The sequence below is a fragment of the Mandrillus leucophaeus genome, unplaced genomic scaffold, assembly GCF_000951045.1.
Source record: "Mandrillus leucophaeus isolate KB7577 unplaced genomic scaffold, Mleu.le_1.0 Scaffold43, whole genome shotgun sequence".
NCBI lineage: Eukaryota > Metazoa > Chordata > Mammalia > Primates > Cercopithecidae > Mandrillus > Mandrillus leucophaeus.
In genome coordinates, this window is record NW_012104587.1 from 179237 (window position 1) to 201905 (window position 22669).

At 43.5% G+C, this 22669-nt stretch overlaps 1 protein-coding gene across 2 annotated transcripts in view; it reads right to left on the bottom strand.

Moving 5' to 3' along the window:
* Window positions 1-22669, bottom strand: part of CPSF7 (cleavage and polyadenylation specific factor 7, 59kDa) — a 41814-nt gene that overhangs the window by 4577 nt on the left and 14568 nt on the right. The window contains exons 2-8 of one of the 2 annotated variants that reach the window (XM_011993338.1): window positions 17196-17414; window positions 16263-16366; window positions 15743-15888; window positions 11934-12348; window positions 11433-11551; window positions 6921-7089; window positions 6088-6255 (exon numbers count right to left, since the gene is read on the bottom strand). In XM_011993338.1, coding sequence (XP_011848728.1) covers window positions 6093-6255; window positions 6921-7089; window positions 11433-11551; window positions 11934-12348; window positions 15743-15888; window positions 16263-16366; window positions 17196-17414 — 1335 coding nt within the window. In that variant the 3' untranslated portion in view covers window positions 6088-6092. Of the gene's footprint in view, window positions 1-6087; window positions 6256-6920; window positions 7090-11432; window positions 11552-11933; window positions 12349-15715; window positions 15889-16262; window positions 16367-17195; window positions 17415-22669 lie in introns of both variants that reach the window. The other variant, XM_011993337.1, reaches the window with a different exon arrangement.

Below are 22669 nucleotides of genomic sequence, written 5' to 3' on the forward strand. Positions count from 1 at the left end.
TGGCCAGGCCAGAACAGAAAGCAGAGCATGGAAGAAACCTAAATGCAGTTAAGAACTTTTACCCGGCCAGGCGCGGTGGCTCACGCCTGTAATCCCAGCACTTTGGGAGGCCGAGACGGGCAGATCACAGGGTCAGGAGATTGAGGCCATCCTGACTAACATGGTGAAACCCGTCTCTACTAAAAATACAAAAAATTAGCCGGGCGTGGTGGTGGGTGCCTGTAGTCCCAGCTACTGGGGAGGCTGAGGCAGGAGAATGGCATGTACCCAGAAGGCAGAACTTGCAGTGAGCCAGATCACGCCACTGCACTCCAGCCTGGGTGACAGAGTGAGACTCCATCTCATTAAAAAAAAAAAAAAAAAAAAACTTTTACCCAAAAATAAGGGTCTATTAAGCCACCTGTCACATGGCCACCAAACAAAGTTCCTAGTACACTCAGCCCCTGTTCCAATGCTGCAATATCCATCTGTGGGTGGTGGTATGGTCAGTCTGAGCATATAAAACATTATTAATAGTCAAAGGGAAAATGAGGAATTAGAATTTCTCCTAATGCCCAAACCAGCAACACAGCCTACACACAAATGTTTACCTTTTACATAACTACTTCTGTAAAGTGGCCTTATAAAACCTAGAGGAGACATCTATGTCCTCCCTGATCCTTCTACACACCGAAATGACACTATTTTCAGCTTGGGTCCTCAGAATCTATATGACCCAAGCCTTCCTGGCCTGTCTAAACACCTATGCAGGCTGGTATTTGTCCCATTTTCTCTAAGGGAAAACTGAAGCCCTCAGTGCACTCAATTTCATACCATTAGGGCTTCTGAATCTTTGAATTAGATCCAAATTGAAGAGAAAGCTCAGTTTTCAATGGATAATGAGTATAGGAAAGAGATGAGAATGACTGTATTTCAAGTAGCATAATATCCTAAAATAATGAGATAACTGACATAGTTGAGAGCTACAAAAAGTTGAAGACACAGGTTGCAGAGAATAACTTGTACACCAAGAGAAGCAAGCCACAGCACTCAATTCTTAAATCTCCATGGCTACATTTTGGTGCCAATGTTGGAATGCAGGCAGAAATCAGAGATTCCCTCACTGGGCCAATTAGCCTTCAGGCCCCAGAACTGGGTCCTATGCTGAGAAAAGATGGACAAAGAAGGCTACTGTTCTATTGCTGCCTCTGAACAAAATGTACCTTTCACTCTCACGGAACACCTGTCATCATAGAATATAAATACGATTCATTTCTAACTAAAAGGTTGCTATAAATGAGGACCATGTACCATCTTCCCAACATGAAACTTCCTAAGCCATTACTTGGTCACTACAGATGGAAATAAGAGTCCTTAGGGTGAGAATGTAAGAAATTGACATTCTTGGGGTGCCTGATTCAGTGCTTTTAGACTGTATTATTCAGATGAAATAACCACCATATCAAAGGGGTGACCAGGAAAAGTGGGGAAGTAGAAAACGTGTCTCAGAGTTAATTTTTCCCATCTTGTCATGGGCCTACACAAGTCAAATGACTGTTTTCTAGGCAATATTGTTACGGCATTTTCAAAGTTACCAAAAGAGAGTTATCCTCATAATGGGAGAAATAGTCTCGTCTTATTTTATTTTTATTACTATTATTTTTTGAGACGAGGTCTTGCTGTATTGCCCAGGCTGGAGTGCAGTGGCATAAACATGGCTCACTGCAGCCTCCATCTCCCAGGCTCAAGCGATCCTCCCGCCTCAGTGCCCCCAAGTGGCTGGGACTCCTCCCGCCTCAGCCCCTCCAAGTAGCTGGGACTACAGGAGCACACCACCATGCCCAGCTAGTTTTGTATTTCTGGTAGATACGAGTGTTTTGCCATATTCCCCAGGCCAGTCCCTGAGCTCAAGTGATCTGCCCCTCTCGGCCTCCCAAATAGTTGAAGTTACAGGAGTAAGCCACTGTGCCTGGCCCCATTTTATAAGTGGAAGAAATAATGCAAAGTGACAGCTAAAGACTCAGGTTGAGATGTTTAATTCTCAACCTACTGCTGGATCAGTGGATCTCGCTGGTAATTTCCCTGTCCTAGGGCTGTCAGGAGCAAAGCCATCAGGAATGGTGACATGCAGTCATGTTCTAACTACTAAACTGAATGCAGCCCCAAAGACGACAGTTCATGCTCTGCACAGGTCAGCCATCACCTCCCTGGTCACTCTCATCCCAGTCAGCTCCAAAAGACATACACTGTAGCCTACATGTGCTTTTCAATCCACAAGTAACACCAGCAACTGTGCAGACTCAAAACAAGAAAACGGAGTGAGGACTGGACCAAGACCTACTCTAATGCCTGCCCTCAGGCCCACCTGAGACTGAGTTAGGCCAAAGTTGTTTGTGGTCTCCATCTACATTAGTGTCTGCTTTTCCAGAGGATACGTGGGCATCTCCCCAAACTCAACCTGTTGCAAAATCTAGAAAAAGTACCTAGAACCCACAGCCTAACTGTTGATTCTACATGGGTTATCCTAGATTTCAATGATGTTAAGCACTCTAGGATTTTGTGGAATAAATGAGTGGCTAACAACAGAGAACAGAGACAAAAATATTAGTAATTTTTCATCTTCCCACTTATTTGCCTCTTTTGGGAGAAGATAAAAACAATTCCTGGCTATAAATGTTTTTAAGCTAATGGCCAAAGAACAAGATAGAGGGCAGTAGCCAAACCTAAAAGGAGTATTTTGGTTTTTAGTATTTTCCAACTATTTACATTCCAGCTATTGCTCATGAACTACAGGGGCTCACAGGTGGTGAGAGTTTCTTTCTCCTTCTTCATCCAGACATCACCATCCCAAAAACACCAAACAGAACTACTATTCTTTCCCCTCACCTTCCTTTTCAATTACCATTACTTTAGATCAAGCAGGCAAAAGATCAAGGACATCTTTTCCTATTTTTTTTTTTTGAGACAAAGTCTCACTCTTTCGCCCAGGCTGGAGTAGAGTGGTGCGATCTCGGCTCACTGCAACCTCCACCTCCCGGGTTCACGCCATTCTCCTGCCTCAGCCTCCCAAGTAGCTGGGACTACACGCGCCCGCCACAATGCCCGGCTAATTTTTCGTATTTTTAGTAGAGACGGGGTTTCACCATGTTAGCCAGGATGGTCTCGATCTCCTGACCTTGTGATCCGCCCACCTTGGCCTCCCAAAGTGCTGGGATTACAGGCATGAGACACTGCGCCCAGCGAAGGACATCTTCTTAATGTACTTGATGAGAGACAGAAAAATGAGAAGTCCTAGAGACAATCTACAACCACAAAATTGAGAAAGGACCCTGAAGTTACCTGGGTCACGCAGTAGCCTCCAGGAACTACAGATAGACCCCTAGCCAGTCTGGCCTATTTTAAAGATTTCCATAGAAGCAGAGTCAACACCTGCTCCTATATGCTTATATATTAGAAACGATCTTTCCAGAAGCTTTCCTTCAATTGGGATTGCTAAGCTGGTAGAATGCAACCTAAAGATGCAGCATCCCCTCTGACTCCCTACCAATATGGAGCCTGTCTAAGAATGAAAGCAACAGAGAAAAGCAGAGCTGAGAGATGCAGATAAAGTCTGGATGACACAGCCAGAGCTCCTGGATCCAACTAATCTTAACTGAACTTCTCCATTACTTAACAGTTTTTCTCTCCAAGCTTCCTGCTTTCATTTTGCTTCAAAAGAAAATTATAACCAGTCACAGTGGCCTCATGCCCATAATTCCACAGCACATTGGGAGGCTGAGGCAGGAGGATCACTTGAGGCCAGGAGTTCAAGACCAGCCTGGGCAACAAAGCGAGACTCCACAAAAAACTTAAAAATTAGCCCTCAGGAGGCTGAGGCAGGAAGATCACCTGAGCCCAGGAGGTTGATGTTACAGAGCCATGATAGTGCCTCACGGAAGTGCACTCCAGTCTGGGTGACAGAGCAAGACCCTGTGTCTATTTAAAAAAACAAAACAAAACAGCCAGGCGTGGTGGCTCACGCCTTTAATCCCAGCACTTTGGGAGGCCAAGTCGGGTGGATCACGAAGTCAGGAGTTCAAGACCAGCCTGGCCAAGATGGTGAAACCCCGTCTCTACTAAAAATACAAAAATTAGCCAGGCATGGTGGTGGGCGCTTGTAATCCCAGGTACTCGGGAGGCCAAGGCAGAGAACTGCTTGAAACCAAGAGGCAGAGGTTGCAGTGAGCCGAGATCACGCCACTGCACTCCAACATGGGCAAAAGAGACTCTGTCTCAAAAACAAAACAAAACAAAACAAAAAACACAACAAAATAAACAACCTTGTCACTAAGTCTTTTCCAAAAGCAAAAAACCCTTCTGTTGAGGTTAATTATCCACCACAAAGCCCCTAAACCTATTAAAAGATAATTTTTCAGATCAGCTTTCTCCTCTCGGACTAAAGCATATTAATTTTCAAAATCTTTTAAATAAACTAATTTTTCTTTCTTTTTCTTTTTCTTTTTTTGAGATGGAGTCTGGCTCTGTCGCCCAGGCTGGAGTGCAGTGGCCGGATCTCAGCTCACTGCAAGCTCCGCCTCCCGGGTTCACGCCATTCTCCTGCCTCAGCCTCCTGAGCAGCTGGGACTACAGGCGCCTGCCACCTCGCCCAGCTAGTTTTTTGTATTTTTTTTTTTTTTTTTAGTAGAGACGGGGTTTCACCGTGTTAGCCAGGATGGTCTCGATCTCCTGACCTCGTGATCCGCCCGTCTCAGCCTCCCAAAGTGCTGGGATTACAGGCTTGAGCCACCGCGCCCGGCCTCTTTCTTTTTTTTTTTAATAAGAGATGGGGTATCAGCCGGGTGTGGTGGCTCACACCTGTAATCCCAGCACTTTGGGAGGTCAAGGTGGGCTGATCACGAAGTCAGGAGTTCAAGGCCAACCTGGCCAATATGGTGAAGTCCCGCCTCTACTAAAAATAGAAAAATCAGTGGGCGTGGTGAGGCGTACCTGTAGCCCCAGCTGCTGGGGAGGCTGAGGCAGAATGGCTTGAACCCGGGGAGCGGAGCTTGCAGTGAGCCAAGATCATGCCACTGCACTCCAACCTGGGCAGCAAAGTGAGGCTCCGTCTCAAAAAAAAAAAAAAAAAAATAGGGTCTCACTATGTTGCTCAGGCTGGTCTCAAACTCCTGCTTAAGTGATCCTCTAGCCTCTGCCTCCCAAATTACTGAAGTGCTGGGATTACAGGCATGAGGCACCCACCTACCCCTCCTCCCCACCTTTTTTGAGACAAGGTCTCACTGTTTGCTCAGTCTGGAGTGCAGTGGTGCAATCACAGATCACTGCAGCCTCGACCTCCTGGGCTTGAGCAACCCTTCCACCTCCACCTCCTAAGTAGCTGGGACCACGAGATGTGTACCACCACACTTGGCTAATTTTTGTATTTTTTGTAGAGACAGGGTCTCCCTATGTTGCCCAGGCTGGTCTCGAACTCCTGGGCTCAAACAATCCTCCTGTCTTGGCCTCCCAAAGTGCTGCGATCATAGGTGTGAGCCACTGTACCGAGCCTAATTCTTAAAATCATTAATGTTGCACCTTGAAAACTAAGTAGGCAATGGCGTTACTATTCTTAGTCAATTTTCCTAATTTTTTAAATTGAAAGTTCATAATAATAATAACGATGGCTATTAATTATTGAAAACTATGTGACAGGTACCATGAGTGCTAAATGGTCTACATGGACTCTCACACTAAAACTTAGCAAGTCATTGGGACAGTTGCTTTTATTATCTTCATTTACAAATGAAGAAACTGTGGAACAGAAAGTAATATGGCCAATTATTAGTGGAGGAACTGGGATTCAAATTGGTGCCTGAATGCAGACACCACGCTCTCACTCAGATACCAGGCTTTTCAGTTAAGAAACAAGCAGAAATCTCAGAAAGAGCTGAATCTCAGAGTCAGATTCCCCACAAATGTGCAGAAAATCTGCCCTGCAATTCCAGTTATGTAAATCAGAAGTTCCCCCTACCCTTGCTGCATTTACTTTTGCTTTAAAGAGAGAGAACTCTTCACTATAAATCTTTTTTTAATAAAAGATCCCCCAGCAGCCAGGAACGGGGCTTCTCCCACCTTTCTCAGTGGTGCCGGTCCCGTTCTCTATCCCGGTGTCTCTCGTGCTCCCGGTTCCTTTCTTGGAAATAATCATCATGCCGATCTTCATTATGAAGCAGATCCCGGTGCCTCCTGCTGCTCTCCCGGGACCGGCTAGGTGACCTTTCCCGGGACCGATGTCTTTTCCTAATTAGAAAGATCCTTCAGCCTCACTCAGAGGGCCTACCACATTCTTTCTGAAAGAATGTGGTGTTTTGGTGTCTTCCGATATTTGCTTAAACTACTCCTCTATTACTCTATCATAGGCCCACTGTCTGAGAATTTTAGCTCTTTGAGGACTAGTCTTTTTTGGGAAGATGATTAACAGGTAAATTTATCTGTTGAGAACATAATTTATCAGGTGCAGTGCTAATAGTTTTGTATGGATTATCTGACCTAATCTTTACAGCAGGTCTATAAGATAAATACCATCATTGTCCGTTTTAAAAAATGAGAAAAATGAGGCTTGGAAAGTTAACTAACTTCCATATGCAAGAAGGTCATACAGATAGTTAGCAGCTGAACTGGGATTCCAATCCAAGCTTGTAGCACTCCAAAGCCCATGTTCTTAACAATACCTTTCTGTATTTTTTTCCTACATGAGCCCACGCCTCACCTACCAGATTCCAGATGTTACAACACTTATTAATGAAAGTATCTGATTAGTTTCTTCCCCATAAAGACATGAAGGCTTAGGTCCAGACTTTCAGCCAGGTCTTTCCCAGATTCCCTGGGCTCCATTTGTCCATACTCCCTATCCCTGGAAGAGTGCTGCTTGGGGCTGGTAGGTGAGGACACAATCACCAACTCACCTGGAAGAGCTCCCACTGGCACCCACGCTGTAGGACTTGGCTTCGATGCCATGAAGACAGTCCTTAAGAGAGGAGATGAGAACACGGCAACGCTCATCATTGGCAACCCGGGACTGTTTGATAACCGCAATGGCTGTGAGCAGCGTCTCAATAGCGTCACTATAATCCCCTGAAAAAGGATGAATGAGAAAGGCCAAGGGTGAGGAGAGATGGTAAACTAACTGGACCAAAAGGAGAACTCAGGAGGACACAAACCAAGAGTAGCTAGCTGTCCTAAACAACCACGGTAAAAGAGACGAGGCAGATGTTGCAAATGTAAAACTGGATGACACCTATATTCCAGTGGTTTAGAATCTGACAGATGTTTTCAGATGAACAAACTGACACATTGCTGTCCAGGGGCTATTTGACATCTATTAAAATAAACAATGTGCATATTTTTTGAGCCAGCAATTCTACTAAAAATTTTCTACTTCTGTTCACAAGTGTGTATGTTTAACAGTGTTTTAGTGTTGTTTATTATCTTCAATAGGATCTGGTTATATAAAAGAACATTGGTTCTATAGAGTATTACATAGTTGTTAAAAAGCAGGAGGTAAACCTGTATGTAAACAAAGTAATCCATGTAAAGCCATTAGCACAGTGCCAGGCACATAGTAAGGATCAGTAAATTTTATATGTTGATATAACAGGTGTCCAGAATATACTAATTGAAACAAGTAAATTTCAAAACCATATCCCATTTTTGTAAAACAATAAAAATTATATATAAATTGTCATATGCACAAAAAAAATTCTGGAGGAATATATACTAAACTATAAAAGGTGGTCTTATTGGTGGTCCTTGTATAGAGGACTATTGTGTTTTTGAGACGGGTCTTGTTTTATCATCCAGGCTGAAGTGCAGTGGTATGATCATAGCTCACTGCATCCTTGAACTCCTGGGCTCAAGCCATCCTCCTGCCACTTCACCTGGCTTATTTTTCAAATTTTTTTGGTAGAGATGGAATCTCACTATGGTGACCACGCTGGTTTCAAATTCCTGGCCTCAAGTGATCCTCCTGCCTGGGCCTCCTAAAATGCTGGGATTACAGGTATGAGCCACTGTACCTCATGAGACTTTCTAAACAATGTGTATTTCTACAAATTATTTTTAACCTACAATCAAATGTGTATGTGTATATATATGTTATTTACATAAAATACATATGTGTAGTATATGTATACATTAAAAAAATTATGGCTGGATGCAGTGACTCACACTTGTAATCCCAGCACTTTGGGAGGCCAAGGTGGGCAGATCACTTGAGGCCAGAGGTCAAGACCAGCCTGGCCAACATGGTGAAACCCGGTCTCTACTAAAAATACAAAAACTAGCCAGGTGGTGTGGCATGCACCTGTAATGCCAGTTATTTGGGGGGCTGAGGCAGGAGAATTGCTTAAATCTGGGAGGGAGAGGTTGCAGCGAGTCGGGATCATACCACTACACTACTCCGGCCTAGGCAATAGGGCCAGACTTCGTCTCAAAAAATAATAATAATAATAATGCTGTCATAAAAAAACTAGACCTTTCATTTCCCAACTCTGAGCAATGCCTGGCTCAGGGATAGTGGTCATGGGGCGGGTACCTGCACTTTGCTTTTCCAAGCTAAGTCAAGAGCATTAAGGACAGAAGTTAATACAAAGAAAATATGAATCTAGGCAGGGGTCCAGTGAAAATGAAGCCTGGCAGCTTCCTCTGTGCAAGGCAACAAGAATAGAAACTATGGAGAAACTGTCCAGTGGAGGCGCAAGAATATGAAGACATCAGCTCCATCCTGGCAGGGAATTTTTGCCTGTTTTTGTAGGCACCTTCAATAAGTATTTGTGGTTTGAATGACTGGAATGAGAACAACAAAAAGGGAAGGAGGTCAAGATTCAGTTATTGATCATCATAGTGTGAAAGGGTTGATGAGGAAGAAGGAACAATGAGTACTTTCTTTATACTGCTCTGTGTATTTAACCCATATAATCCATGGGTATATATTACTTTCGAATTTAAAAAGAGGAATTTTTTTTTTTCCTGAGACACAGTTTCACTCTGTCGCCCAGGCTCGCACAATCTTGGCTCACCACAACCTCCACGTCCTGGGCTCAAGCATTTAAGCACTTCTCAATTCTCATGCCTCAGCCTCCCAAGTAGCTGGGACTACAGCGTGTGCCACCATGACTGGCTCATTTTTGTATTATTAGTAGAGAAGGGGTTTTGCCATGTTGGCCAGGTTGGTCTCAAACTCCTGACCTCAAGTGATTCACTCTCCTTGGTCTCCCAAAGTGCTGGGATTACAGGCATGAGCCACTGCACCTGGCCTAAAAAGATTAATTTAGATGTCAATGTATATTTTTCTGGTGGGAAAAAATGAAGGGAACATACATACTTTCTGTCTTTAACCTACTCTGTGGATTCAAGTTTGGCAAGATGGGGGCCGGGCGCGGTGGCTCAAGCCTGTAATCCCAGCACTTTGGGAGGCCGAAACGGGTGGATCACGAGGTCAGGAGATCGAGACCATCCTGGCTAACACGGTGAAACCCCGTCTCTACTAAAAAATACAAAAAACTAGCTGGGCGAGGTGGCAGGCGCCTGTAGTCCCAGCTACTCGGGAGGCTGAGGCAGAAGAACGGCGTGAACCCGGGAGGCGGAGCTTGCAGTGAGCTGAGATCGTTTTTTGAGACTCCGTCTCAAAAAAAAAAAAAAAAAAAGTTTGGCAGGATGATGCAAAGATGAAAACTGAGGGAAAGCAGATGGTAATATTTAGGGCTAACTTATTTCTCAGGAGATCTGATAATCTACAGACATTTACATCCATGTAGGGAACGCGCAGGAAGGAAGTGAATACGGCTAATGTCATGATGTGAAAACTGGACCAGAACTCTGAAACTTCCTGTAGCCTCTTCTTTTAGAAACCAAAGATCTTATGCTCAGGGCTTTCAGAATCGTGGCTGCTGGTTCTACCCACTTACTACTGAGAGCAGGGCAAAAGTTTGCTGTAAGGGCATAACATGCTTTAAGATGACTATCTATAGACTTGCCTCTTTTTAGGACAGGCTACCTACCAGCTCTGCTTAGACTCCCAAATGTAATGAGATTTCATAGCAAACCATTATCTAGGCTAGATGTGGTGGCTCACACTTGTAATCCCAGCACTTTGGGAGGCTGAGGCAGGCGGATCACTTGAGGTCAGGAGTTCAAGACCATCCTGGCCAATATGGTGAAACCCCGTCTCTACAAAAAAAAAAAAAAATTAGCTGGGCGTGGTGGTAAGTGTCTGTAATCCCAGCTACTCAGGAGGCTGAGGCAGGAGAATCGCTTGAACCCTGGAGGCAGAGGTTGCAGTGAGCTGAGATCGTTTTTTGAGACTCCGTCTCAAAAAAAAAAAAAAAAAGTTTGGCAGGATGATGCAAAGATGAAAACTGAGGGAAAGCAGATGGTAATATTTAGGGCTAACTTATTTCTCAGGAGATCTGATAATCTACAGACATTTACATCCATGTAGGGAACGCGCAGGAAGGAAGTGAATACGGCTAATGTCATGATGTGAAAACTGGACCAGAACTCTGAAACTTCCTGTAGCCTCTTCTTTTAGAAACCAAAGATCTTATGCTCAGGGCTTTCAGAATCGTGGCTGCTGGTTCTACCCACTTACTACTGAGAGCAGGGCAAAAGTTTGCTGTAAGGGCATAACATGCTTTAAGATGACTATCTATAGACTTGCCTCTTTTTAGGACAGGCTACCTACCAGCTCTGCTTAGACTCCCAAATGTAATGAGATTTCATAGCAAACCATTATCTAGGCTAGATGTGGTGGCTCACACTTGTAATCCCAGCACTTTGGGAGGCTGAGGCAGGCGGATCACTTGAGGTCAGGAGTTCAAGACCATCCTGGCCAATATGGTGAAACCCCGTCTCTACAAAAAAAAAAAAAAATTAGCTGGGCGTGGTGGTAAGTGTCTGTAATCCCAGCTACTCAGGAGGCTGAGGCAGGAGAATCGCTTGAACCCAGGAGGTTGTAGTGAGCCAAGATTGCGCCACTGAATTCCAGCCTGGGCGACTCCCTCTCAAAACAAACAAACAAAAAAACACATTATCCAGTCAAGACATCATTCCTAAAAAAACCCTAGGGTCTATATCTGGTATTCGGTAGACACTAAACCTAAAGATCAACCACTGAGATGGAGATTTCCACGAGGCAGGAATTTCATTCTACAGCAAATACCATATTGAGATTGTATTAATTCTTTATATTCCAGGCATTAAGTTGGTTTTCATGAGGGCAGGCCTAGATACAGGCTAAGTAATACAGTCGGACTTCCCCAAGGCCAAGAAATCAGGTTACACATTGCTCTTCAAAGTGTGCCGCTCTTGATATCTACAGTACTCCAACTTTATCTTGTTGAACTTTTGCCAGCAGAAATGACAAAATCAGGAAAAAAAGTAAGGTTAAGGAGAAGGCAGCGAAGGTAAGCATGAGTTACCTGCACTGGCTCCAGATACCGCTTTGGAAATGGCACTGCTGGAAATTGCTCTGTTTCGCTTCATGATATCTTCAAATTCGGCTTCACTTACTGTAGAGGGTGGAGGGCCCGAATCTCGGCTGTACAAAGAAAATACCATCCTTGATTGCTCACACCCCTTATTATTTTTACTGTACTCTACAATACTTTTGTAATTTTGGCATAACACACAACAATGCTAGACATCTGTAGCATTCACAACACCTGCTCCAGCATTTAATTTAAGTACCTTTAAAAGGGGTATAAAGGACATGGTTTGGGTCAAGTGGTTAAGATGCAATCAAAACATCAAATGAAAACACTAACAAATTGTAAACTACTTCCCAGGAGTCAATGCTGTGACAACAGAATATCCATAAGGGAAAGAACAAGGATTCAGTGCTCACTTTCTCAGGGAGAATACAATGCTTAACACACTTGTTAACCCTGGCTCAAATCTGAAAGGAACAAGATAGTCCTTACCTGCCATGGTGGTTATAGGGGGCAGAGGCCTTCATGTAAGTATCTGGTGGAGGCCCCACTGTAGCGTTTGGTGGGGGGAAGAAGGCTGGATTGAGGTGAAGGGCAGGTGGGATGGCCCCAGGGGGAGGTACAGCAAGATGAGGAGGTAATCGAGGAGGTGGGGGCATGAGATGCTGGTAGTGGATACCAGGAGGAGGAGGAGGGACCCCAAAGCTTGAGGAGAGAGGTGGTGGGGGTGGAATTGGTGGTGGGGGCAGACCCATCAGGGGAAGGGCCGAAGGAGGACGATTGAAGTAGGGCAGCACACTGGGGGGCTTATCCACACGAGCAGATGAGGGTACAAGGTTCTCAGAGGGTGTGGCCCGTCCATCAGCAGAGTCACTAGAATCTCGGGAATGGGCCCGTGGAGGTATTCCTATGAAGCAAAACAGAACTAACGTTACTGTCCAGGCTTTACACAAACCCACAGGACCAGTTCATCCTTCAGGAGTTACCAGACACCCTACAGAGGAAGGTGACTAAAGTGGCTAAGAAGGTAAAATCATCTGCCTTTTCTTTGGCTTCAGAGAAGGTCAGAAGCAACTCAGTAAAGACAAAGACATTAAATCCAAACAACAGTATCGTCCTAAATCCTGTCAAAGAATGTTTTTCATCCAGAACTCCAGAAGTGCTTCAGAACAGATTTAATTTATCCTTACATATATGTTCTATTTTTAAATGTAGAAGGATCCTGATAGCCCATGAGAAAATGACAGTATTCACTGATGTTCAGGTGAATTGCAGTTGACTTGAAACCCCACATCTCCTGAAGAGTTCAGGACCTCTCTCCTTAAACTAATACTAGTTAACCTCTTCCTGTTGCACATTAAAAATGTTCTCTTTGCCACAGGGTGTTGGCTAGGGAATTTATGGGAAGAGAGGGAGTGGCAGGAACTGGATGACACTTCTATTTACATACTAAAACCAGTAATCAGGGTGAGAAAGAGACACGCATAAAGACTAGACAATTGGAGGTTAAGTGAAAGAAAAATTGGGAGATAGGCCAATAAAAGATCTGCCCACAGCACGAGCACATGACACACAGCTGACAGTAAGGATGCTTAGCAAAAGCTTGCTACAAACCATGTCTCAAATCTGGGGAACTCCTGCTACATTTCAATGGCCAAAATCCTCTACTCCTCCGGGCAGCCTAACAGGAACACCATCACCACATGCCAGTATGGTGCTGTGCACAACAGGAGCTCAGAACATGTTTTAAACAGCTGGAAGCATGGATTCTGACACTGTCAAGTCACTTGATTAAACTTGTTCCTTCTCTCCAGTTTAACAGTTTAAGCCTGTTTAATGTAGAATCCAATAGAACAAGATCACATGGCCCCAGGGAAGTCTTAGAAATAGAAAGATGCCATTGGCAGCAAGTGTGGAGGGAAAGAGTGCTCCTTAAACTAGAACACGATAGTTAATCCCAGCTCCTGAGTAAAGCCTAAGGTGGAATCAATTATGCTGACAACCACCTAGACTTCTCTACTGCAGAAACAGTGTCAGTGCTGTCTTGTTCTTCATGTCTCAAACACATGGCAACTGGCTCTTTCCTAGAGTTCTCTCAAACTGAAGAACAAAAAGGTATTAGGCAAGTGTCATCTGACAGCTAACCACTTCCCCAACTACTACTGTTGTCACATCTGCAAGGATTCTGTTTTTTATCTATGGCTACAAGTCCCAAAAGAGGCAACCATTTTTATGCAGAGGAAGTCCACCAGCTTTACTTAGTGATTAACAGAGCCCAGGTTTATCAGCACGACAAAGAAAAACTGCACTCAAGTTACTACAATCTTTTTAGCAAAGAAAGGTAACATGAAAAGCAGCTGAGTAGAAGTAGGAATGTTATTCCCAATACAACTGTAAAATTACATACCTAAGGAAGGTCAGCGGTGAATTACAGAAAGACTCCAAAACAGAGGGGACTTGAAAATACTTGTCAAGGAAGAAAAGTGTGTCCTTTCTAACATGGAGCAGTAAGAGTTCACACCAAATCTATCTAGGCTGTCAATCTAGTTAAAAGAACAGCTGTTCCTATGCAAGAACAAAGTGGTCCTATTTCTACCTGGAGGATAAACCCAATCAATACAAGGCACTATTTTGAGAGCTGGACCTAAGCAGTGACAGAACATTGGTGATGAAACTGCTGTTCCTCCCACTGTAGCAAAAGAAAATAAGGGTGGCTGACTGTCTCAGGGAGGGCCTTGCAGGGTGGCTGCACTTTATCAGGTCAGGAAAATCCAAGGTCTAGTCCTCAGGTTTCTCAGATTCAGAAACTTGCTTCAACCGGGGTGACTAGGCCGTAGGAGACTGATTCATGCTAACCAAACTCACAAGAGACTGACTCATAAACCAGAACACCAATTTATTAATTTACAATGAAAAATATAACTGCCAAGCAAACCGGAGTACTTAGTACTCTTCCCAGTAGGAGACCCTAATTGGGAAACCAAATTAGCATAAGAAAGTGGCTTAGTGAGTACAGTCAGAATAAAGAGAGTAAGATGAATGTAAGGGAAACTGTCCTCAAACTAGGGTAGTCTGGTGTAGCTTGCTTTTTTTTTTTGAGACTCACTCTGTCACCCAGGCTGGAGGGTGATGGTGCAATCTCAGGTCATTGCAACCTCCACCTCTGGGGTTCAAGAGATTCACCTGCCTCAGCCTCCCAAGTAGCTGAGATTACAGGCATGTGCCACCATAACCGGCTAAGTTTTGTATTTTTAGTAGAGACAGGGTTTTGCCATGTTGCCAAGGCTGGTCTCCAACTCCTGACCTCAGGTGATCTGCCCGCCTTGGCCTTCTGAAGTGCTGGGATTACCGTGTGAGCCACCACGCCCAGCCCCTAACTCTCCCACCCACCCCCGAGACGGAGTCTTGCTCTGTCGCCCAGGCTGGAGTGCAGTGGCCTGATTTCAGCTCACTGCAACCTCCATCTCCCGTGTTTAAGCAATTCTCTTGCCTCAGTCTCCCGTGTAGCTGGGATTACAGGCATGTGTCACCACACCCAGCTAATTTTTGTATTCCTAGTAGAGATGGGGGTTTCACCATGTTGGTGAGGCTGGTCTCAAATTCTTGACCTCATGATCCACCCACCTTGGCCTCTCAAAGTGCTGGGATTATAGGCGTGAGCCACTGCGCCCGGCCTCTAACTTTACTAATGGGATATACCTGCCAAACAGACTAAAACATTTGGTAATCAAAAGAGCACCCTCTCCCTTGGACAATGCTGGAGAAATATTGTTCAATTCTTATTCTCCACCACTCCCTTGGTTGATTCCTTACAGTATCTTTCCAATTGACGTTTATGAAAAGATTATAGGCACCTTTTAGTTACATTTTAGGGTGGCTGCTTCTTGATAATTTATAGAGAGGCATGTCTTAAAAATTAAGCCCATTCACCATATGCCAATTTTTAGACAGAAACACAGAATTTAGAGCTGATGGAACTTTAAATATCATGTCACTAGTCCAGATGGGGAAACAGGCCCTAAGCAGTAAAGTGACTTGGCCAAGGTCACACAATGAATTACTGGCAGAACCAAACTACAACCTGAACCTGCTTGACTCCCAGCACAATGCTCTTTCTTCTATATAGACCTATTTTGGGGACTACTTGTCAACCATGACACCACTTACAACCACCATCACCCTCCCCCAAACTCATCCACACTGTAGGCTGAGCCTACACCACAGAAAACAAACCCACAAACATCCCCCCCTTCATACAGATGGTCTCCACGTACCCCCTCTTGGGACTCGGACACACTCACGTTTCCGAGCCTGTGCCTCAAACTGTGACAGGTTCTGCCGGGTGGCCGGCCTCACGTCCACTTTTTCTCCATTAAGAACTTTTCCTGGTAGGAGTTCCAACAATTTGTGGACAGAGTTTTCAGAGGCTACCACCACCTCAGCATACCTTAGGAAAGAAAAATTAAAAATGAATGAAATCTGTAGACAACCAAGAGAAGAAAAAAGAAATTCTCTTCTATTTTTAGTAAAAATTGATAAAGCAAAGGACATCTTGCTAAACTAAACACACACACAGCACTACTAACAACAAAGAGCCTAAATCTTTGTTTTTTTGGAATTAAAAATCAGTATTCTTCGCCCCTTAAGAGATAAATGTTCTACCACACTGCAGTTAGGTCCCTTTCTAAGGCAGTTTGCCAAAACCAAGGCATTAAGCTGGGCCAGGGGTGGGAGGGATTAAAATTCAGGGCCAAAATATAGTGCTGATCTGTTATCCCAATGGTTACAAATTAAAAGGGGCTTCTCAAATCCAGACCTCACCCTTTGGACTGGCCATTTGCTCGATTCTCTGCAAATTTCAACTCCACCACATCATAGACTCCTATAGAGCGAATAACCTGGATCAGCTGCTGGTCTGTGGTCCACTGGGGCCGGCAAGATGGAAAAGGAAGAGATGTCAAGAGCTATACCCCCGCCTGCCAATGTCCCAGACCCTGCCCCCCAAACCCAGGATTCTAGTCACAACTAAATCCCCCCAGAGGAAACTCAAAAGCCTGGCAATATTTCAGTTAGTGCAGACTTTTCTTACTGTCCTCACCCATACAGAATTCCAAACCCACTCACCCCCAATCCCCATCTTTAGAGATTGAGAAGATTAAAACTTATTGTAACTTTGACTGCCATTTGGACTGGCTGGTCATCAGTTCAAACACTGACAGCAAGCAATTTTTTAATTATAGATCTGACAGGCTAGAGTTGACCATTGCCAGAACTTCCCCACAGTAAATATATTTTCTAACTTGGAAAAACCACCCCCACCACCAGCCCCAAAACATGACAAAATAACTTGCAGAACAACAGTCACCACCTACCCCAAGTATACTAGAGTTATCAAGGTCTTTAATCCCCATCACCCACCATTATCACAGGACCATCTAATGACCACCAAGAGTTCAAGGTGTTCACTCTGAAATCTCGTCCCACAGATGACCCTGCTAGACATAAAGCCCCAGGGTCAGGGGCAGTAAAAAGATGGCAGAAAAAGCAACTACCCACTTAATCATTGCTTTCTTCGGCACCAGTACGTCCTCAGGATAGTTCTCTTTCAGAGATCAATCCAACCTGATCCCAGGAAAAAGAAATCCAACCCCATCAGAGCACAAAACAGTGCAACAGTGGTTTCTGAAAATGCCATCACCTCCCAGTGCTCTCCCTCCAGCCCACCCATAAGCATTTTTGGTTACCCACACTCACCCAGGAGAAGCTGCCCACATAGACGGCAGCTCGTCTATTACGCAGGCCACTGTAGGTATACAGAATTGCAGGGGTCTTGTTGTTGGGCTTGGGAGATGGCTCCTGGCGAACAGGAGGAGGTGGCTCAGTGCTGCTGCTTCTGTCATCTGAGGGCTGTGAGGTGGCTGTCAGCACATCATCATACAGGTCAATCTGATCTGTATTGTTGAACTCTGGGTCCTAAGAGATGAGGGGTTGGCAAAGGTAGGTTTGCAAACTTCATTTTGTTCATTCTGTTTCACTCTAGTTTATTACAATCCAGTTAAATACTTGATAAAACATGTACAAAACTTCCTTGTCCTACCCTAGGAAACAAGGTAAGAAAAACTTCCTGTTGAAACTGTATCACTTAATTCAGATTATGTACATTTTTTTTTCTCTCAAGATTCTGGTAACAGTCTGTAAAGTTTATGGCTTTAGCCACTGGCAAGAATCAAAAGGCACTGGGTGATTAAGCAAGCAAAGAAAGAATGCATAATGAGATGCATGGGCTGCTGTGATCAATAAGGTCAACTTCTAAAGACCACATCTAAGATAAGCTAATGAAAACTTATTTTCAACATCTTATGCTATTTCCAAAATCAAGTGTTACATAAAATTCACTTGTCTATTTAATAATAAATTTATTTAGAAACTGAATGCAGAGGAAAAGCATGAAAGTGGGTACAAAAATGCAAAAAAGATTGGGAGTTACTGATTTAAATCCCTTGATTGGTACAAATGATTTAGGAAAGCTCTAAACTCATTGTATACAATCCCATCTTTCCATCAGAGAAAATAAAAAATAAATAAAAGGGAAGGGAATAACAACAGTGGTTTTCCCCTACTAAGTTCTATTTCTTAAATGACATACAGACCCAATGCATTACCATGACATGTATCTAGGAGATGTACTTTTTTTTTCTGACAGGGTCTCACTTTGTCACCCAGGCTGGAGGGCAGTGGTGCAATTAAAACTCACTGCAACTTCAACCTCCTGGGCTCAAGTGATCCTCCCACCTCAGCCTCCAAGTAACTGGGGACTACAGACATGCGCAACCATGCCCAGCTAATTTTCAAATTTTTTGTAGAGACAGGGTTTCACCATGTTGCCCAGGCTAGTCTGGAACTGCTGGATTCAAGTGATCCACTGGCCTCGGCCTCCCAAAGTGCTGGGATTACAGGGGTGACTACCATGCCCAGCCGATATTCAATGATATACAAAAAACAGTTAAAGTTCTCTAAAATATAAGGGCCAGAAAATACGACAAGAACCTATACCATAAACTGTATCACAGTGAGCATTTATAATATGAATATGTATTACAGAAGATGTGCAAATTATACATTCTGCCTATGTGATATATTACTATATACCAAAACCCCTAAACTACAACTACTACTACTACTACTACAATATGGGACCTTAATGTTTAGGATTTTACAGGCCGGGTGCAGTGGCTGACGCCTGTATCCCAGCACTTTAGGACACAGAGACAGGCAAACTGCTCCAGCCCAAAAGTTTCAGACCAGCCTGGGCAACGTGGTGAAACCTTATCTCTACAATAAATACAAAAATTAGCTGGACATGGTGGCACAAACCTATAATCCTAGCTACTTGAGAGGCAGGAGGATCACTTGAGCCTGGGAGGTTGACGTTGCAGTGAGCCATGAGTGGACCACTGCAGTCCAGCCTGGGCAACAGAGTTAGACCCTGTTATTTAAAAAAAAAAAAAAAAAAAAGTGTTCAGGATTTTACAACGTAATTATCTCAGAGAAATCGTATCTTTCTTTCTTTTTTTTTTTTTTTGGAGACAGAGTCTTGCTCCATTGACCAGGCCAGAGTGCAGTGGCGCCATCTCGGCTCACTGCAACCTCCAACTCTTGGGTTCAAGCGATTCTCCTGCCTAAGCCTCCTGAGTAGCTGGGATTAGAGGTGCGTGCCACCATGCCCAGCTAATTTTTGTATTTTTAGTAGAGATGGGGTTTCACGTTGGTCAGGCTGGTCTCGAACTCCTGACCTCGTGATCTGCCCACCTTGGCCTCCCAAAGTGCTAGGATTACAGGCGTGAGCCACCGTGCCTAGCCTCAGAGAAATCTTTTTAAGGATTAGACAAATATTTTATTTTTATTGCAAGAATTAGACAAAACATTCAAACAATGCTAAAGACAATGCTGCCAAAATGACAGAGACAGCAAGTAGTTCAGTGTTTTAAGGGTGCCACAGCAGTTTCACATTGCTATTCTTTTAAAGAGGGAATAATGGAGGCACCTAAGTTGGGCCACTTGTCCAGTACCCTGAAGAAATACTTTCTTCAAGGCAACTAAAGACAGGTAACTCCCATAACTTTCTCCCTCCAATATCACGGCAAGAACTGCTAATTCTGAAGTGATCTGAAGAAGACTCACTAAAAAATTTACTCTTAGACCAATCCTTGTATTATAAGAACCTTTGGAAACAATCTTTTAGTTTTTTAGTTTATGTGAAGTACAGTGGAAGAAAACGCACACTAAGAGAATAATCTTGGGTTGTTCTGATAGAGGAAGGGGGAAGGATTCTACTTCCTGAAGCATATAAATAATTTCAAATATTATAAACACTCTAAGAAACCCACCAGAAGCAGCTACTCGGGAGGCTGAGGCAGGAGAATGGCATAAACCCAGGAGGCGGAGGTTGCAGTGAGCTGAGATCCGGCCACTGCATTCCAGCCTGGGCGACAGAGCAAGACTCTGTCTCAAAAAAAAAAAAAAAAAGGAAACCCACCAGGAGAGCTTAACCCTTCTAAAAACGTTAGAAAAAGAATAGCAAGAGAGAGTAAACTTTTAGGGGGCAACTTAACAAGAAAAGGAATTAGTGAGGCAAATAAGCACAGGAAGCTTGTTCCATGTAGTCAAACCCATAAGAAAGGATTGTACACAAAAAGGATCAGCATATAAAGAATGAGGAGAGAAGCTAACACTGCAGAGGACAGGGTGGATAATAAAGTAAGATGAGGTCAGCTAGGGCTAATAAGTGGGAAAACATTTTGTGTGTAAGTAATCACCATAAAATATTTCATAGCTCTTATGTCTCAAACCATCCTAACTCTAGACGAAATCACTCTTCTATTCATGTACCAGGTATGGTGAGTTGCTTCTGTGGTTCAAGGTAGAGAAAGGATTTATACACATCACTTGATCCTATCCAACGCTCAAATCCTTAGAAAGCACTACTTCACACCAAGATTCTTCTTTTTTTCTGAGATAGAGTGTCAGTTTGTCACCCAGGTTGAAGTGCGGTGGCGAGATCTCAGCTCACTGCAACCTCCGCCTCCTGGCTTCAAGCAATTCTCCTGCCTCAGCCTCCTGAGCAGCTGGAATTACAGGTGTGCACCACCACATCCAGCTAATTTTTGTATTTTTAGTAGAGACGGGGTTTCAGGCTGGTCTCAAACACCGGACCTCAGGTGATCCTCCCACCTCAGTCTCTCAAAGTGCTGGGATTACGGGAGTAAGCCACCGCACCCAGCCTTCTTTTTTTTAAATCAAGGATTTTCAAATGAAACTTAAAGGGAATAAGGAGACACATTATCTCAGATAATCAAATGGAACCAAACTGAGATTCCCTTCCATGCAGTATCTGTAATTCAGATATATGTGTCTAAAATTTCTAATGTAAAAATCATCACTGAAAATTGAGTAGTGGACTAACATGCAGATTTGGACAGCTCAGAGACCAAATGCATCACCAGGAAACCCTTCATACTGTAAGCTTAGGCAACCAATCTACTGTTTTAAGATCCCTTAAAAAATAGGATAGACTAGATCCTGGAGGATCTTGGTATGGCTACCACTTTTAGAAACAAAAGGATTGAATGAATACAAAATTATCACAAGATTTAAATGGTCTCTGTGGGCCATAGAGTCTCAGTTCAAAGAAGTTGGTGGGAACTGCACAGGGCAAGACTGTTGAGGGTTCTACTGAAGAAACAAGGTATGAAATTGTTTGGATTTTAATCCCCCAGCATTATAATTCCTTTTACTTGTTCAGCTAGTAAAACAGAAACACAGTTAAGGGCCAGAGATTTTTCTCAGGCGATTTATGCAGTGATAGATTAAACTAAAATCAAATTCTATAAATTAAGTGAAAAGTACATTTTACATGCACTGATGTTCAAAGTTTCATTCCAGGGAGATTAAACATGAAACATATATTTAATATTGAACGACTATCTCATATAATTTTGTGTTCAATAGCACAGAAAGAACTGTGACTGTCTCATGAAACTTCTTGCTTCTCTGTAAACAAAAGAGGTGTGTGATTTTCAATTTAAGTAAGATCTTCTCCACTTGTCTGCTCAATGTTCCTACCCTCCATCCTCTTCTTCCTGATATCCCACTGAGGGAAGTAACTAGCCTAGGCTTTATTTTTCTCAGAGCAACCAACTTGATACCATTGTTTCTTTTAATTGTAACCAAGGCTTAATCAAAACTTTTGGCTTTATAATGACCATTTCCACAGTTCTTACTTTACACCCTCCTTTTCCTTCATTGTACATTGCCATTGTCCACCACCCCTACCCACCAGGAGTGGAATCTGTTTTGAGTACAGGGACCCTTTTTTTTCCTTTTACTTCACTAGTCCTGGCACAGCGCTTAGCAAACACAAGTAGCTCAATAAATAAATACTTATTGATGGACGTAAGGAAGAGAACTGGGCACACTGTGCAAAGCCTGTCTCAGTATGAGAAGCTAAAACTCCCAGCAGAGCAACTGATCTCAGTCACCTTTCCAGAGTTCTCCCTGGTCCAAGAAAGCCAGTGTGAATCCCAGGACTCCCTATGTTACAGGAATAAAGTAGCTCTGGCAAAAAAGGCTTTTGCAGCAAATGCTCTAAGAGATCTGGGAATAAGCACCATAGGGTTCCATCTAGGAAAAATATTAATTTTCCTTGGGGAGCAAAGTGCACATGAAAGGCTTCCTGTGCATAGGCCAGCCTAGGGCGAAATCGGTAACATTCTTAAAACATTCTAAAACACAATTTGTACTGGGTGCCTTCAGACTAAGCCGGCTTCTAACAATTGTAGCCAAAGTTTGTTTTTTTTTAAAATAATTTCTGTAGGTTCCAGATGACACTAACGCTAACTTTGTCAAAAATAACTAATTTGCATGTGTGTGGGGGGGGAGCACTCATCCCATCACCTTCCACAAAACATAAGATATTCAAAATTCACACTTTCTTCAGCTTGCCCCATGTCAAATATTGCCTGTTGGATATATACATCTATTAAAGTCCACATACTATCTTTAGCCTGTCTTAGACCTGTAAAAAAGTCCTTTTTAACAGAGGAGACCAGAGAACAAACTGTCGAGGTCAATAACTTCTACTCTAACAAAGCAGTTCCACTGGACAATGGATTCTGCCTATTTCTCAAAATGAAATGAATGGCACCATTATCAATCCACAGATAAGAAAT